Source organism: Alexandromys fortis, unplaced genomic scaffold (assembly GCF_014885135.2).
Source record: "Alexandromys fortis isolate MF-2015 unplaced genomic scaffold, M_Fortis_MF-2015_v1.1 scaffold_11, whole genome shotgun sequence".
In the NCBI taxonomy this organism is placed as follows: domain Eukaryota; kingdom Metazoa; phylum Chordata; class Mammalia; order Rodentia; family Cricetidae; genus Alexandromys; species Alexandromys fortis.
In genome coordinates this window covers 1,480,945-1,496,848 of record NW_026067912.1, presented here as the reverse complement: position 1 = coordinate 1,496,848, position 15,904 = coordinate 1,480,945, and the positions used below count along the sequence as shown (strand labels likewise).

General features: G+C 47.4%; 1 protein-coding gene across 2 annotated transcripts; it reads right to left on the bottom strand.

Moving 5' to 3' along the window:
* Positions 1-1,607: 1,607 nt before the first annotated feature.
* On the bottom strand, positions 1,608-15,389 carry Lsm11 (LSM11, U7 small nuclear RNA associated). Of its 2 annotated transcripts, XM_050138538.1 has the most exons (4): positions 14,898-15,389; positions 8,589-8,728; positions 3,672-3,755; positions 1,608-3,282 (listed from the first exon to the last, which is right to left on the bottom strand). In XM_050138538.1, exons 1-4 carry the CDS (start codon positions 15,346-15,348, stop codon positions 2,869-2,871), a joined length of 1,089 nt encoding a protein of 362 aa, XP_049994495.1. In that variant the 5' UTR covers positions 15,349-15,389; the 3' UTR covers positions 1,608-2,868. The 2 variants fall into 2 exon arrangements, with proteins under 2 accessions (XP_049994495.1, XP_049994496.1); XM_050138539.1 differs by lacking the exon at positions 3,672-3,755.
* Positions 15,390-15,904: the final 515 nt, after the last annotated feature.

Sequence of the window (15,904 nt, the reverse complement as noted above, 5' to 3'; positions counted from 1 at the left end):
GAGAGAAAGGTAGGGGAAAAGAAAAATATATATAGCTCAATTAAAACAATAAAAAGATTAAAAAAGAAAAACAAAACAAAACAAAAAAAAACAAGCCAAGCACTGGCCATACTAATAATTGCTGGTAACACCACCACCCAACAAAGCCAAACACTCCTGAAAAGACCTCAACAAGAATACAGGAATATTCTGTGAATTATCTGGGTGTCTAAAAATTAGTTTGAACAACCAAAACCGTTTATTCAAAAGAAAACCCTAATCCCCACAGAACACCAGTGAGGAGGCTCTACTCCATTCTCGATTCTTGGGTTCCTCAGAAGAAAGGGGTCTTTTAGAGTCTGCTAGTACTCGGCCTTACCAACCCCTTTCCTTAGGGTCTTTCTGTCTCAGCTGTTTCCATAGCAACTTTTATTGACTGACTGACTCATTCACTCATTCATTCATGCCAGGGACTGAACTCAGGGTCTCTGAACACCAAGCATTGGGCCTATCACTAAACAACCAGCCCAGTCCAGTCACTACAGTGACTCACTATAATCTATGTGATAGCATTTTTGAACAGCAATACATTAGAACCTATTTTTCTTTATTTTTGAAAAATTTTCCAATAATAAAGAAAAGGCAATAATTAAATTGACTTATCGAAAAATAAATACCATGCTTTGCACAAAATTGCACATTTCCTAGCGAGCATTCATTTCAGATCACTGTCCAAATTAAACAGTAGAGGCAATCTAAAGGGAGAGCGCACAATTTCCACAGCTACCGCTGTCATGATGAGCGGGAAATTATCAATCAATCCTTATAGAAATACGGGACAGTTATACAGCAACATGAAACTAGCATTGTGTAAAATAAGTCAGGTGGGTCACTAGGATGAACAGAAATTCCTTCTATTCTTTTTGATTGCACATTTCCACATAGGCAGGAAAAAAGAGCATCCATTACCGCTCCTAGCTACGGACAGCCACACAGGCAACACGGGTGGAGATGGAGGTGATACAGCCTGAGGAGTGACTGGAGAACAGAGAGCGGGCACAGGAGGCAGAAGGGAATTTAGATCAGAAGACAAGAATCATGAGCCTGGGCTGTACCCAACACCTTCACAGCCCTCAGTGCATCTGCCCTGCCTTCAAACTTAGATACGATGAGAAATAAAAGCAGGTGAACAGAAAGCAGACAGAAAGCCCACAAATCCCCTCTGGAAACAACGCTTGAAAAGCAGGGGCTGAGATGTCGAGGAGCAGCAAAAAGAAAGTCACTCTTTCCTTAATGAAGATGTTCCTCTGAGAACAGTTCCTCTCTGGAGGGAAGAACAGGCCGTGAGACACATCTGCTCAGTTCTCACGGCCCTCTGCGGATGGCTACAGGACCTCAGCCAACAGCTGGGAAGACACCTTTCTTAAATAGCACCCGCCTTGCTCATAGGACAAGAGAATGTTTACTGAGCTATGCAAGAGTGAGGAAAATTACTCATGGCACTTAGATATGCTTAGAGGCTGTAAACCACCTTCCTAGAATTCTGCCACAATGCCTTGGTGAGGTAGGTGTCTGATGGGGAAACTGAGGCTCATCTGCTCACTTTTCATTGTCTGATGAGGCAGTGGTCCAGCTAACATAACTTTATTTAGCCTGCGTCTGACAAGGCTTATCCTTGCTATCTATAAACCCAGCAAGGGAAACGTTCTATTCATACATTTTGACTAGTTATTTTTTATTCCTACTCGGAACATAAGTTATCTAACATAAAGCAAGTATAAACAAAATTCTGAAAATCAACATTGCCTAACAGTCTGTGTCAAGATGTAGCCCATTCTGTATTGTGACTGAAAAGCATACTGTGACAGAATTCAAGTAGGAGCATCCCTGGGTCCTTTGGTATTCCTGTCACTCGAGCCTAAATGGGAGCCAAGTGCCCTTAGGACACACCCATCCATTTCTAAGAGCCTCACAGGCATGACACAGGAAAGAGAGTGTGTGACCTCTTTCACAGTAACCACCCAGTCCCACCTGGAAAGGGGACTCTCAGCCACGTGATATATGGGTATTACTGAGTTCTTGCAGAACTCTCTGTGGTCAGACACGAAGGTCACATCAGGACAGTTGACACATGACACACGGGGTGATACCACAGAGCACATGCACACTAGCACCATGCCACAGGAGTCGGAGAGGACAACGAGCCACAAGCACGGCACAGTCCCATCTGGTACACCATGTGCAGAGGCCACCTCTGGTGAGGGGAAGATCGGCAAGCTTCTGCTTTCCTTCCCACGAGAAGAGGGGATCAAAGCGGAGCTGTCTCCACGGACTGCTTAGAGCAGCCACCTAGCTGAGCTTCACTCCTGCATGCACTGGTAACTTTCCTAGACCTTATTAATGTTCAAGGATGAGAAATGTCACTTCTTGGTCAAGACAGAATGATGCAGAGCAAAGGTCAGTTCCAATATGGGTGCAGGGCTCTCGGGCGATTTACACTGTTGTTCTTAGGTCAGACTCAGGGTGCTCAGAGCACTAGCTTTTAGAAATGAAATCATTCTTTCTCAGGCGTTTCTTACAGTTTCCACGGAGTGGATTCCACTTGTGCTATGACCCTGAGGCAAAGGGAACAGCTTATGCTTGAGACTCTGGAGTAGACCAGGACAGCCCGGCAAGAGATACACCGTGGATGGCTTCTGCCTGCTTAGGACTGCTGACCAGCCCTCCCCTCGACTCGGCTTCCAGAGGGTGAGCCAGCTCTGTCCTCTGAACGGGCAGGACCAGTGGGAACCCCTGCGACTCACACTTTGATTGGGGTACTAGGGTACGGCAAAGGAACAGGTCATGCACTTTATTTCTAAACCCAAGGGTCAAGTGGGGCTGAGCTGGTCACTGTGCGAGATGAACCAACAGGACATTCTCGCCTCGAATGAAAATCTGATTTATGTGTCGCGTGAATACCTGCTGGTAATCCACCTTGGGCTTTTTCTTTTTCTTTCGGGATGTGCCCCGTGAAAGGGTGGTGGCCCTGGAGAAGGTGCCTCCCGCACTGGACCCCTCTGTCCGTGTAGTCCTCCCTGACAGCTCAGACCTGGACCCCTCCCTCGCAGACGCCTGCAGGGAGGAAGGGACGGAGCGCGAGCGCCTGTGGGAGGAGCCCCGGTCAGTGTCTCCTCGTCCCCACACTGAAGCCACCTTCCAAGTGGATGTCTGGGAGTATCTAGACAGGGTGGAGTCTTCAACTGCAGACTTGGAATCTGCTTCCTTTTTGGAGGAATCCTGAAGTTTCAGCCGATCAAACAGCTATAAGGAAAGCAGTGACAACTATTAGCTGTGGAATACCTCCATTTGACTCTGCCAACACACCAAGTTCAGAGTCCTCAGCTACAGTTGTGAACGCCTTGCACTGACTTTTTTAAAAAAAGGTAATGGTCACTTTTCAATTTCCAGACAAAACTCAGATAACTATGAAAAGAGAAAAGGCACCCCTTATATCTGCGGTACGAAGTTGGAAGGCAACTTGTGGCTCACATATGCAGGGAAAAAGCAGGTGCTTTAGGATCTGCTGGAAGTGTGCAGTGAGGGACTAAGACTCTGATGTGGACACCTGGTTCCCAGGCAGTGGCTTGTGACCATAGCATCTAAGCTAGAAGGCAGGGTGGGCACACAGGAGGTCAGGGAGAGCTGCCTACCCTTGTGAGAGTCAGCGAAGAGTCCCGTTCGTAGGCTTTGCCCAATACAGGCTTACGGTAGGTCTCATCCACATCAGTGAGGGCCTGGAGGAGCCCAAGAGAAGAAAGGGGGAAGAGTGTTACTGATAGCAGTACTGATAAAGGTAGAGAGCATCTACCTACAGAACTACACAGGTGACTCAGCCTGGTCACAAGACAGTCAAGTCCGATGCAGCTGCCTAGGATGTCCAAGCTTCCTCCAGCATATTAGGCGAGCTTCTTTGACAATGGCAAGGCCTTTACAACCCCATGGTAGGTATTGAGAAATTTCAGTGCACAGAAATATGCAGAGAGCTTATTAAAATACAAACATAAGGCTGTTCTTAAAATAAAAGTGAAGTTTTTTTGTTTGGCTGATTCTGTTTTACCCCTTCTATTCTAACTTCCCCCCCTTTTTTGAGACAGGATCTCATTATATAGACCTGGCTGGCCTGGAACTCTCTCTGTAAGCCAAGTTGGCCTCGAAATCACAAAGCTATGCCTGCCTCTGCCCTGATGAACTGGGATTAAAAGTGTACACTAGCACACAGCTAGAAAGTTTTTACATTTGTGTCTGTGGGGTGGTGGATGCTTAGCTGTGAGGAAAGGATTTCTCCAAAGCAAATGCTACAGCTCTTAGGGGAAGTCTGGCAGTTGGGAGTCGAGGAATACCACAAAGTCACACTGCACAACAAACCTCACACAAGAATTTACTGGGAAAGACATGGAGGGTGGCTACCTCTGCTCGGGAGAGAAGCAGCAGAGAACTGAGTGGGAGGAAGGCTTATATAAGGTTTCTTGGGGCAGAGTTTTCCAGGGTGGAGATTTTCAGGGTAGGGATTGGTGGGATTTCAAGCTCAGTAACTGGTGGATTTTTAAACTCAGGGATTGGTGGATCTAGAGTCCAGGGACTGGTGAGTTCTGAAGCCCTGGAACTCTGATCTCATATTTTTAACCCTACATCCTCAGGCCATCACACACTTCCTTAGACTCTCATTGCAACTGGGCTGCATATTCACCACAGCCTCTCCTGTGTGCTCTGGGAACCCCAGTCCTGCCATATAGTGTGACGCCTCAGTTGCTCTCCACAACCCTTCCATGCCCTTTTTTAAAACTAATGCCACCTAGGTGACGCTTGTATTATAAATTTCAGTTAGCAGTTGAGGTACAGTCTTGCATATGAGTACACAAGGGTGCAGCTCTAATCCCTTATTAAACATCCAGTTTGAGCATCACAGCTAGGAGGAGTTGATTCTTCTGTGGTTGGCTTATTCTATGTGGTCACTTTTAACCAAGATGGGAGTGAAATCATATGGCAAATTCCATCCTTTCTAACTCTAGCAAAGATGGCTGTCAGCCACGTGGCTGCCTCCATCCCAGTGGGGTGACAACAGCAAGCTACATTTCCTTTGAGATTACCTATGTATAGGTTTTTTTAACTGTCAACCCCAGTGTTACAAGTTTTAAGTTAACCTTTAATTACAGAGTTTACAGACATGTTTTGTTTTGTTTTTCAAGACAGGGTTTCTCTATGTAGTTTTGGAGCCTGTCCTGGAACTCACTCTATAGACCAGGCTGGCCTTGACTGTACAGAGAACGACCTGTCTTTGCCTTCCGAGAGCTGGGACTAAAGGCGTGCATCATCATTGCCTGGCTGAGTTTACAGATTTTTTAATTATGCCCAATATGCTTACAAATCTTGAGAAAATTTATACAGCTGGAGCGTGGTACCACATGCCTTTAAACAGAGAAACAAACAAAAAGAACAACAACAGAGAAGGACCAAGAAGGGATCTGGCTCAGGGCTTTTCAAGCATTTTACCACTGACCAACATCTCCAGCCCTTGAGCTCCAAAATGTTTGCACAATAGTCTTACAAATCTTGAGATAAGACTTTTACCTTAGCAAAAGTTTTAGAGTTAGACAAAACCAAAAGGGATGAGATGAGTAGCATGGTCCCCATTAGGAACTCTGTCTCTTTGTGTTCCTCTCCTTCCTCTGGCACAGAGCCAGGTGGCTCCCCTAGTATGAGACAGAGATCGTAGAGGAAACCTTTAAACAAACACACTTGGGTCCAGAGGAGAGGAAGCTGTACCTCGACTCCAGAGCCAGTATTTAATTGAAGGGGACAGCACAAAACAGCCCAATTCCACTCCTACCTGATACACCTGAACCCGGTAAGCTGAGAAGAGAGAAGCCTTAGAGACAGGGAATGTCTGAGTCCTGGCTATAGACAAGATGATGCAGTGTGTGTGTGTGCATGGGTGTGTATGTTGCAATTGGCCTACTCCTTCGCTTTCCCCCCTCCCTGGCTCTGGCTCCGACATTGGAACAAACGTACAAATCCATCAACAGTGACTTAAAAGACAGGACAATTACACAGTGTGGTGGGAGACCAGACCAAAACAATAGGGCTTAGAGCTAAAGAAAGAGAAAGCTTAAATATAGGGAATGGGGGAGATTTTCCCATTTCCTGATCTCTCTCAGTATTTGTAAAGGTCCTAAATATATTGGGATCTGGGGTTACAGCTGTGAGGGGAAGACTTTCCCATTGAAAGAGTTACAGCTCTGCGGGCGGGGGTGGGGGGTAGTGGGGGGTATCTGGGCTGTTGGGAGCCAAGGTGGTGTGAGACAATTGTCTGCCTTGTGTCAATTATATTTTAAATAAACACTAATTGGCCAGTAGCCAGGCAGAGAGTAGAGGTGGGTCAATGAGAACAGGGGAATTCTGGGAAGAGGAAAGCTTGGTATGCAGTTGTGAGCCTGCCACAAAAGAAGCAAGATGTGACTGTTCAACTGAATAAGGTACTGAGCCATGTGGCTAACAGAGATAAGAATAATGGGCTAATATAAGAGTTAATAAGAAGCCTGAGCTAATGGGCCAATCTGTTTATGATTAATCTGTGTGATTTCTTTGGGACTTAACGACTGCTGGAACTGGGCAGGACAGAAACCTCCGACAACACCAAGGATGACAACTTGTGCACACTGCACAACACACCTCACAAAAGAGATTACATAAGAGGAGAGACACAAGAGTGACCAGAAGCAGCTGGGAACTGAGCAGGAGACAGGTTTTATATGGAGTTTCCTATGGGGTAGAGTTTTTCAGGGTGAAGATTTCCAGGTTGGGGCTGGGTGGAATTTTGGGCTCATGGATTGGTGAGTTTTTGAGCTTGGGAATTGGTGGGTTTTAGTATCCAAAAGTGGGCTTGGACCTTTTACCCTACATGGCAGGCTTAGATAGGGTTTCTAGGGGTGGAGTTTTCCAGGGTAGAGATTTTCAGGGTGACAACTGGTGGGACTTAAAGCCCTGGTAGTGATTTTGGACTTTTTACCCTACATGTGTGTGGTCCTACGTGGGTAAAGACGTCAGATAACAATCTGCAGGACAGCTCTTGCTTTCTACCAGTGGGATCTGGTCTTCAAGCTTGCTGGGCAATGACTTTACCTGCCTGAGCCATCTCATCAGCCCCAAGGCTATTAGAGATTCCCATGTGTACTGTTAAACAGAAACCCTAGGTGGTTATGCCGCAGGACAGCTGTTAACCCATGCTAAGAAGCATGACTACTCCTTTATCCTCCTCAGTTTCAGTGAGCCTGGGGTTCACCAGGTAGTTCTCACCAGCAAGATCAGCATCAGCCTCACAGGATAACTGTCAAGATCAATGAGATTATGCAATGGAAATTACTCTGAAAAATGCAAACTACACATTTAAAGAAATAGTAATTACGACCACTACTGACAATAATTATTCTCCTGCTGTAAGTTCAAGGCCAGTCTAGGCAGCATAATGGGATCCACGTTACAGAGTGAGATCCTGTCCAGAAAGACAAACTGAGAAACTTGGCTCCTATCAACAATAAAATCATCACAGCATGTGAGTCTTCTTTCTGAAATGAGAAACCTGAGGCTCAGAGGAGTTACTAAATGGTGAAGCCACTAGGATTCAAATTCCGTAACAATTAAAAGAAGGGTTTCAAGCCAGATGGTGCACACCTTTAATCCCGGCACTGGGAGGCAGAGGCAGGAGATCTCTGTAAGTTTGAGGCCAGCCTGGTCTAGAGTGCTAGTTCCAGGACAGCCAGGGCTACATAATAAGAGACACTGACTCAAACAAACAATAAAAGCAGGGTTTTAGGAGCCATAAAGACTCAGGCTAAAGTCTTGTACTTTCTTAACAGACATGGAGGGAGATGGGCGGGAAGGCTGCAATTCTGAGACCAGGTTCCAGTAGAGGTGTGTGTGCTCAAGGTCAGCAGTCAGACCTGGGTGTCACCTTGGTTTTTGAGAAAGGAACAAAAGAGTGGCTGTCAGGTATAGTGATGCATGCCTTTAATGGCAGCACTCAGAAGGCAGAGGCAGGCAAACTCCATAAGTTCTGGGCCAGCCTGTTCTATATAGTGAGTTCCACCAGGAGTACATAGTGAGACTTTGTCTAAAACCTGATTTATAGAGGTAGTTCTAGGAAAGCCAGGGCTACACAGAGAAATCCTGTCTAAAAAAAAAAAAAGAAGAATTATTAAATGATAACATAATTATACCTTAGGGTTAGGTCTCTCAACCTTAGCACTAAAGGCATGTAGGACAAGATAGTTGGTTGATGGTGGAGGGAGGTGTTTGTGTGCTGTCAGTGCTTATAAGGCAGCATTCCAGCATCTCAAACAGATGTGATTTAAAACAAACAACTCTCCACACACTGCCCCGGATCCTGGCAGGGAGGGAGGAGCACAACGCAGGCTGAACACCCTGCTTTAAGGGAAAGGAGCAGTAATGCTGTTTTCAGTGGGGACGGTCAAGGTGTAGAAAGAGTTCAGTTCTGAGGTCTTCCGAGGGCTTTGCTTAACAAGGCTACCCATGTCCTTTAGACACATAGGAGCTTTGAGAAAGGCACTTACCATATTCCAGAACTTGTCAAATGCAACCAGGAAGCCTGTACAGACACCCCGAAGTCCCTTGAAAGTGCGGATGTGAACATTGACCTTCACTCCCTCTCGGATACAGCGGTGGAGCTCACCCAGGGGGCTGCCTTCATGCACTGAAACGAGAAGGCCTGGGTCAGCAATGGCCGACACCTGCCTTCAGCGGCAGGCTAGCCAAGGCCACCGGGCACTCCTGGCACAGCCAAGGCAACCTCACATTTACCACTGGAAGCCTCGTGAACGGCAGAATTAGCACAGCCAACACACTTCAGAAAGAGGCCATATTCCAACAGACTGTGGAAAAGACACACACACATGACTCAGATCTAAGTCTTTCACTATCTATAAATGTCTCCTCTATTTGATCATGACAGTGATTCTAAGATGTACCATCATTTTTAAAAATGTCTGCAGGCAAAAGAAGAAATAAAGGGGGAATGCTCACACCAGCAGTTGGGTTCTTCTCAGTCCTGTGTTCTTCAGGACAATTCTGTGAACTGCATACCTGAGCCAACCCTCTTGTGAACTAAAAGCCAATTCATGCATTTGAGGGAAAAAAAGCTGTGCTTTATACTGCCTCTAAATCCATGCTATCCCCTCAAAGAAAAGAGCCTTTTAAACATTACTCACTAAAATAAAAACACATTTTAAGTCAGGCATGGTGGCACACCTCTTCAGTCTCAAAACTCAGAAGTCAGAGTCTGGTAGAGCTGAGTTCAGGCCAGTCTGGTCTACAGAGTGAGTTCCAGGACAACCAGTGCTACACACAGAAACCCTGCCTCAAAAAAACAAAAATAAGTATAAAAATAAAACCGTATTTTAAGAATATGACCATTATACTTATTTCTACAGGTGTAGAGACTTGTTCATCTGAGTAATTCTATATTATGTACCAAAAAAGTTCAAAATTGTGAACCGGGTGTGGTGGTGCGCGCTTTTAATCCCAGTGCTTAAAGGCAGAGCCACGCAGACCTCTGTAAATTCAAGCCTAGCTGTTCAGAAGATGTACAGTTGTTTCAATGTTTGTAATTTTATCTATTTTAGTTTAATCAATATGTTGTTATGTCTGCCTTTAAGATAAATTATATATTTTTAAATTTAAAAATTTTATTTTTCAGTTTCTCATAGACAATATTAGGTTTCAGGATGGCACTATGGAGCAATGTTTGTTTTTGTTGTAGAATAGCTTTTTGATGTATAGCCTGCAGGAGCTCCTGAAGTTCCTGGTACATTGAAATATATACATCTCCATGCTGGGAAGATATGGACCTGAGGATTTGAAGGGCATCTGCTGAACATCTGGCTCCCGAGGGTCCTAATAAGCATCTTGTGAACATAGCACTGTGACTATGCAAAGAAGAAATAATGGGCAGGAAAGCTTTTGTTTTCAGAATGAGAAATTCTCTTGCAAAGCTTGGGGCAATGACAGGTTTTTCTTCATGTCAATTTATTTTTTGTGCTCTGCTGGTTTGAGTATTAAAAAACAAATAAACAAAAACTTCCCCCAAAGACCTCAATGCATTTTTAAACAAAAACTTGATTCTTGCTAGGGGTATAAGAGAGAACAGCCTTGCACTTGAGTTCAGATAACCGATTTCCTCATTCATGAGTTGGCGTAGAAATGAATACCGTGACAAATGAAGGAAAATCCTCTTGGAAGGAAATGACTCAACAGACGCAAGTGGGCGTTTATGAGCCAGATTGGAAATTAGGTAACCCGGTACAGTTGGAGGCAAAGTGACAGTGGCCTCACAGTGACAGAAACAGCAGCCTCAGAAGGGAAGCAGAGATGCTGCTGGTCATTGATGTGTCTTCTGGCAATGGCTTTGGATCCTTGATAAGCGTGTATGTGTGTATGCACATGCACACGCCTATACATGGATCTGTGCATGTCACAGGCTTTCCAAAATCAGGTATGGAAGTAGCATCCAGACCTTACCCAGAGTAACGCCGGTGAGTGACTTTTCCTTTATAAGTTCAAGTTTCTTCATTTGTAAAATGAAATTGGACGAGTGAGCTTCTAGATCACTTCTGGGAACAGGTCTCTATTCCATTTATTAAGTGCATCACAGTGTCTCTGTTAGACCCTTTGCACAAATATGCACTGCCCTGCCTCCCAGGCACACGCTTTCACAAAGCGGAAGTTGTCTTTCTCAGATGAACAAACCAGGGGCCTTAACGTAGCTTCCTAAAACAGAGGGAACTAGCACGCATCTTAACTAAACAAACGGCAACACAAGGATCTTGCTTACATCAGTAAAGTTCTTTTGACTTCTCTTCTTTCAAAGATCCAATAAGCTGTAGTTCCAGGAAGCATTCTTTTCTCTCCATAAGTGATCAAAATACAACGTGAGCACCAGCTATGAAAGCACGCTAGCAAGGCAAAAAGGAGCCTTCAATTCTACTAACACTGAACATTTTTTCCAGCCATTTCCATGACAGACTCCAAATGGACATGAGGCAGGCTCCTTAGACTTTGTATGGAAGTGTGTGTGCGCATTATTTTGAAGAAAGTTCTTCCAAAATCTCTTCCTCTACTGCCAGTACTCTTGAGACACATCTGTCCAACTCCAGATGAGCTTTGCCATCTCTGCTTGTGGTTAGCAAGAGGTTCAAGCCATAGACTGTCAGGGATTAAGACCTTCCCAGCATTCCCAGTACTCTTTCTGAAACAAATTTGGTCCAGAATCTTACCAGTTGATTGGCACATTCCAGGTCTCCTGGCTCCCTTCACCAGCTACAGCATCCTCCTCATCACTGCCACTCCAGGCTCTCCCAGAGCCAGGCCCTTGGATAAGTTTACTTTGCATCCCTCATATCATTTAAGTCTCACTACCTTAACACACAGGTGCTTTCGCTCCCAATAGGCTGAGGGTGCTTTTGCTGTATTCAGATGGAAATCATGAATGACGGATTCTTAGTTCAGCAACTCCAAGCGTAAGGTGCCAGGACCGCTCTCCTAGGTCCACACCTCCACAGCCGGTTGGTACTGATACCTCCTGATTGTTGGCTACAGCTCCTCCATCTTCATGGCTCTCAGCTGCCCTTCTCTGTCCACAGACTCATCATCTCAGCACGCCTTCAGTTCTTCACTGGCTCCGCCTGTGCAATCCCCGCTCCCAGCCACTCTCTGAACGCTCCAGCAACCCTCTAGCTGCTGCTGGCTGTGCCTGGGGCTAGCGTCCTCGGACTGTCTGCTCTTCATGTTACCAGATCTGCCTGCTCTGCCCAAGATAAAGAGCACAAGTGGACGATGAAACCATCATATGAAGATTCACCTGAGCCGAGTGTTCCAGCAGAAGAGGGAAATACAGAGGGGGAGGGGATAGCAAGGGCCGTGTCCATAGAACAAGCATGGCCCCCAGTCTGCTAACCGCCAACTTTGCGCTTGGTCACACAGAACGTGCAGGCTTACTGAGCACGCTTGTGGCTGTCATGAGTAGAGGAGGTGATCCTCCTCCCCCATCTGGGGACATCTGCAAGATGGGTGGGGTCATCCAGAGAGGTTGCTGAAGTAGTGTCTCCTGGAGCTATTATAGGAGGACATTGTAGAGTTGAAGCACAGTCTCCCAAGGTGGCAGTTGTCAGTCAGTATGATGAGAAGTGAGAGCATAGCAAACATGTACGACAGCTACAGAGATTTCTGTGGCCAGACTGACAACGGCCTGAGGTAACAGGTCCCAGGTGGCTGAGACAAAGTGTTCCTGGGTGGATATGAAGCATTAAAAGTAGCCATAGCTCCAGCTGGCTGGTGTTGGTGGTGCATGCCTTTAACCCTAGCATTCTTAAGAGACAGAGGTAGGCAGATTTCTGCAAGTTAAGGGCCAGCCCAGTTTACAGAGTTGAGTTCCAGGACAGCCAGAGCTACATAGAGAAATTGCCTCAAGGGAAAAAAAAGTCCCCATAGTTCCTAAGAACAGTCCCTAACTGTGGAAGTGGCTGGATGGTTGATGGCTCCAGAGTTTCTGAAGTGGAGGTGCTGGAGCAAAAAGGGCCCAGTCACCACCTTCCCCAGTGGAAACCTCAGGAGTGGCAACAAGGTCCTTCAAGGCACCAGTGGGCGGAGGGACCACACAGATAACAGAAGGTCCTATCTGGCCTACTGCCCTGCCTGACCTGAGGGGCTGCCTGCGGAGTTTGGGCTACAGAGCGCTCTGGGGAGGTTCTGAGAGCTGCCATGAACAGACTGACATGCTCACTTTCACTGCTTCAGCCTTTTCAAAAGGTAAACAACATACTAAGGAGTGCTGTCAGCGGAGGTCTACCACAAAGTTAACCTTCTTTTCTGGTGCACTTTCTCTAGTACCCTCGGGGAAGGCTCGGTCCTCCCGCGCTCACAATTATCTCACTCCAGTTTACAGAGAGGCTCCACTGCAGGAAAGTAATCTGTTCAAGGTCACTTATTTAGCCGTCCGCTGAGGTTACAAGTCTTCTGACCCTTAATTATGTCAACCTACAGATAGTGACAGCAGACATAGCGGAAACCTTCTCCATTAGAGAATGTCACTGTTGCAAATGGTTTCAAATTGTTGATCACTTTAACCCTTACAGCGACAGACAGGTGTCACTACCGCTTTCATCACCATGTTGGAAAGTCAGGTCCAGCCAGAGGTGTGATGTGCCTAAAATACAACAGCTGGAAGGAGATGAAGCCAGTGTTCAAACCAAGGTAAATCCCGTACATGTGTGAGAGGGGCCAACCTCTGCAACATGTTAAGCATACTGCATAACTTGATTTTTGAAGACTTTTTATGCATGTCCTTTTTTAACTTTAAATCCTAAAGAGGACCCTTGGGGAAAAAAAAAACTCCTTAAATATAATCCTTTGACTTTAATCATTTGCTTGCTTTCTGAAGGCTTTGTGGTATCTACCTATCTCTCATGGTGCTCCCGACTGCTTCACGTTTCCAGTGACGGGGCTAACCCTGAGATCCTGACTCCAGAAATGAACTTAATCAAGAGAACCAGATGGAGCTGGTCTTCACACAGTCCTAACACAGAAAAAAACCGAACCGCTCTCAAGTGTTTCCCTTGACAATTCTTGGAAGCGAGGCAGTAAGAGGAATAAATGGGAATAAATGTGACACCCGGAGCCTTGGGTGCAATTCAACAAGCGAACAGCGCAAAACCACATAGGCAAAAGAAGGCACTGCAACAGCTCCTTCCAGAACTGTGCACGCTCTGTCCTTCTGCTACTGCTGTGCAAGCCAGCTCTGAAAAATCCTAGCTCGGCAGGAAGGCTCTGGTACCGTGTGTCTCCCACAAAGGCACCAGCAGCAGCACACAACTTTTCAGGATATTTCTCTCTTAATAAACAAATATTTCTAGGAACATCAAAACAAAATCTCTTGCCGAGTTCACTCCTCTGTTCGGAAAGAAGTCACTTGGACATTGTACCGATTTAATTAGTTGGCTACAGACACCCTAATTGGCTAACTAGGTCATTGTGTTCACAGGGCAGATGTCGGAATTATTTGGTATAACCCTAGGCTGTTTCTATCCCATTTGCACAAGACCCAACTAGCACATTAGAACCTTTGCTGTTTACAGCTTCACCTGAGCATCTATTAGGAAGCTGCAAGAAATTCCTTTGTGCCATTTACATCTTCAGAATTTTAAATCACCTGCACGCCCGCCCGGGCAACTTGAGCCTGGCAGATACTGCCCGAGCCAGCTAGTGGCTGTAAAACGGCACCTGTGTGTTGGTGGCATTGTGTCTGCGGCATTCCAACAGTAGTGATTTAGTTAACGTGAACAGAGGTGGATCAAGTCCCCGCAGGCAATTTTGCAAACGGCACCTCAGGCGGAGCTGTCACTTCCCATGCCAGGATATGAAATGTCTCTCGTGCTATGAGAACAGATCCACTCGCTGCCTCACTCTCCTCCTGACCCTCAGATCCCACTCACCTTAAGACTGGCAGTATGTTTCCACACAACTTCCCTAACATCTCCTGCCCATCTGCCTGCAGTGGTCCCCAAGACCTCTCATCACTTCTGCAGACCTCTGATGCTCCCCAAACTGTCTGCAAGCCCCACAATCACTCCGCATGCCTCATGACTCCTGCAGCCCCTCTGCAGCTCCTCTCCACCGGGGAACACTCCTCGGTGAAGATCAATGGCCTGTGTAGATCTTCCCGCGTGGATCGTCACTCTCCCTCGTCCTCAACTCGTGTAGAGCCCCTGTGACTCACAGGCGACCCTCCCCGCGTCCCCACCACCCCCGAGATTCCCGCAGGGGACCCCTACAAACCCTCCCTAGACCTCCCGCCGCCCCGCAGCACTCACGTGGCATTCGCGTGAGCACATTGCGGGGCGCCTTCTTGCTGCGCCCGGGGCCCTGGCGTCGAGCCCCGGCCGTGCCGTCCGCGTCCTCCTTGACCACCATGAGGCGACGGAGACGCTGAATGCGCTCGGGATCTGGGGTGGGCGCGGCGCGGCGACGGCTCCTGGTGGCGGTCCCGGCTCCCGTGGAGGTTCCGGTGGAGGTTCCCGCCGAGGCCGGCTCCCCGGTGCCCCGCGCCCGGCCGCGCCCGGTGCGCCCGCCCTTCAGGAAGCTCTCGTACTCCGCCACGTTGTTAAAGCAGGGCGCGTTGGGGTAGGGGATGGGAGGCAGGCGCGGCGAGTACAGGGCCAGCAGCGGGTCGAAGCTGTAGGAGCTGACGTCCAGCCGCGGGCTGGGCGGGCTGGCTGGGCTGCCGGCGCGAGCCGGCCTCGCCCCCCACTCGCGCTCCTCCATGTTTGAAAGGCCCGCAAGCCGAGGCCCATGGGAGGGAGGAAGGAGCCGGGCCGGCAGAGGGCGGCACTGCGCAGCCGCAGCCGCGGTTTCAGGGCCCGCAGTGGGCAGCCGCGGCCACCAGGGAGCAGCATCGACTAGCGGCGGAGAGCTGCAGGGGGCGTGGCGCGAGGCGGGGGCGTGGCCGAAGGCGTGACCTACTTAGGCCTCGCTCCGCCTCACAGGCAGCTGATAGGTTGAGGCTGTCTTCTGACCCTTTCCTTTTGTTAGAGAAGTAGATACTATTTATAAGTTCTCATTTCCCCCCTCCTATTGACATCTACTGTCTTTTCTGAATTTGAGATCTAACGTCAACAAAATAAACAATTAGGGATAAATTATTCGGAAACAAAGCCAACCTTGGGAACACAGTACAAAAATTAACCGTTTATTTCAAAAGCTCATTTGACAGCTTAGGGTGTTTGATGCTCCGGGATGGGCCCTGAGACCTGCATTTTAAAGTCCCCGGACGTTCTCTGTTGTCCAACTTGTGCAAAGGACAGGACAACTAAACATACCC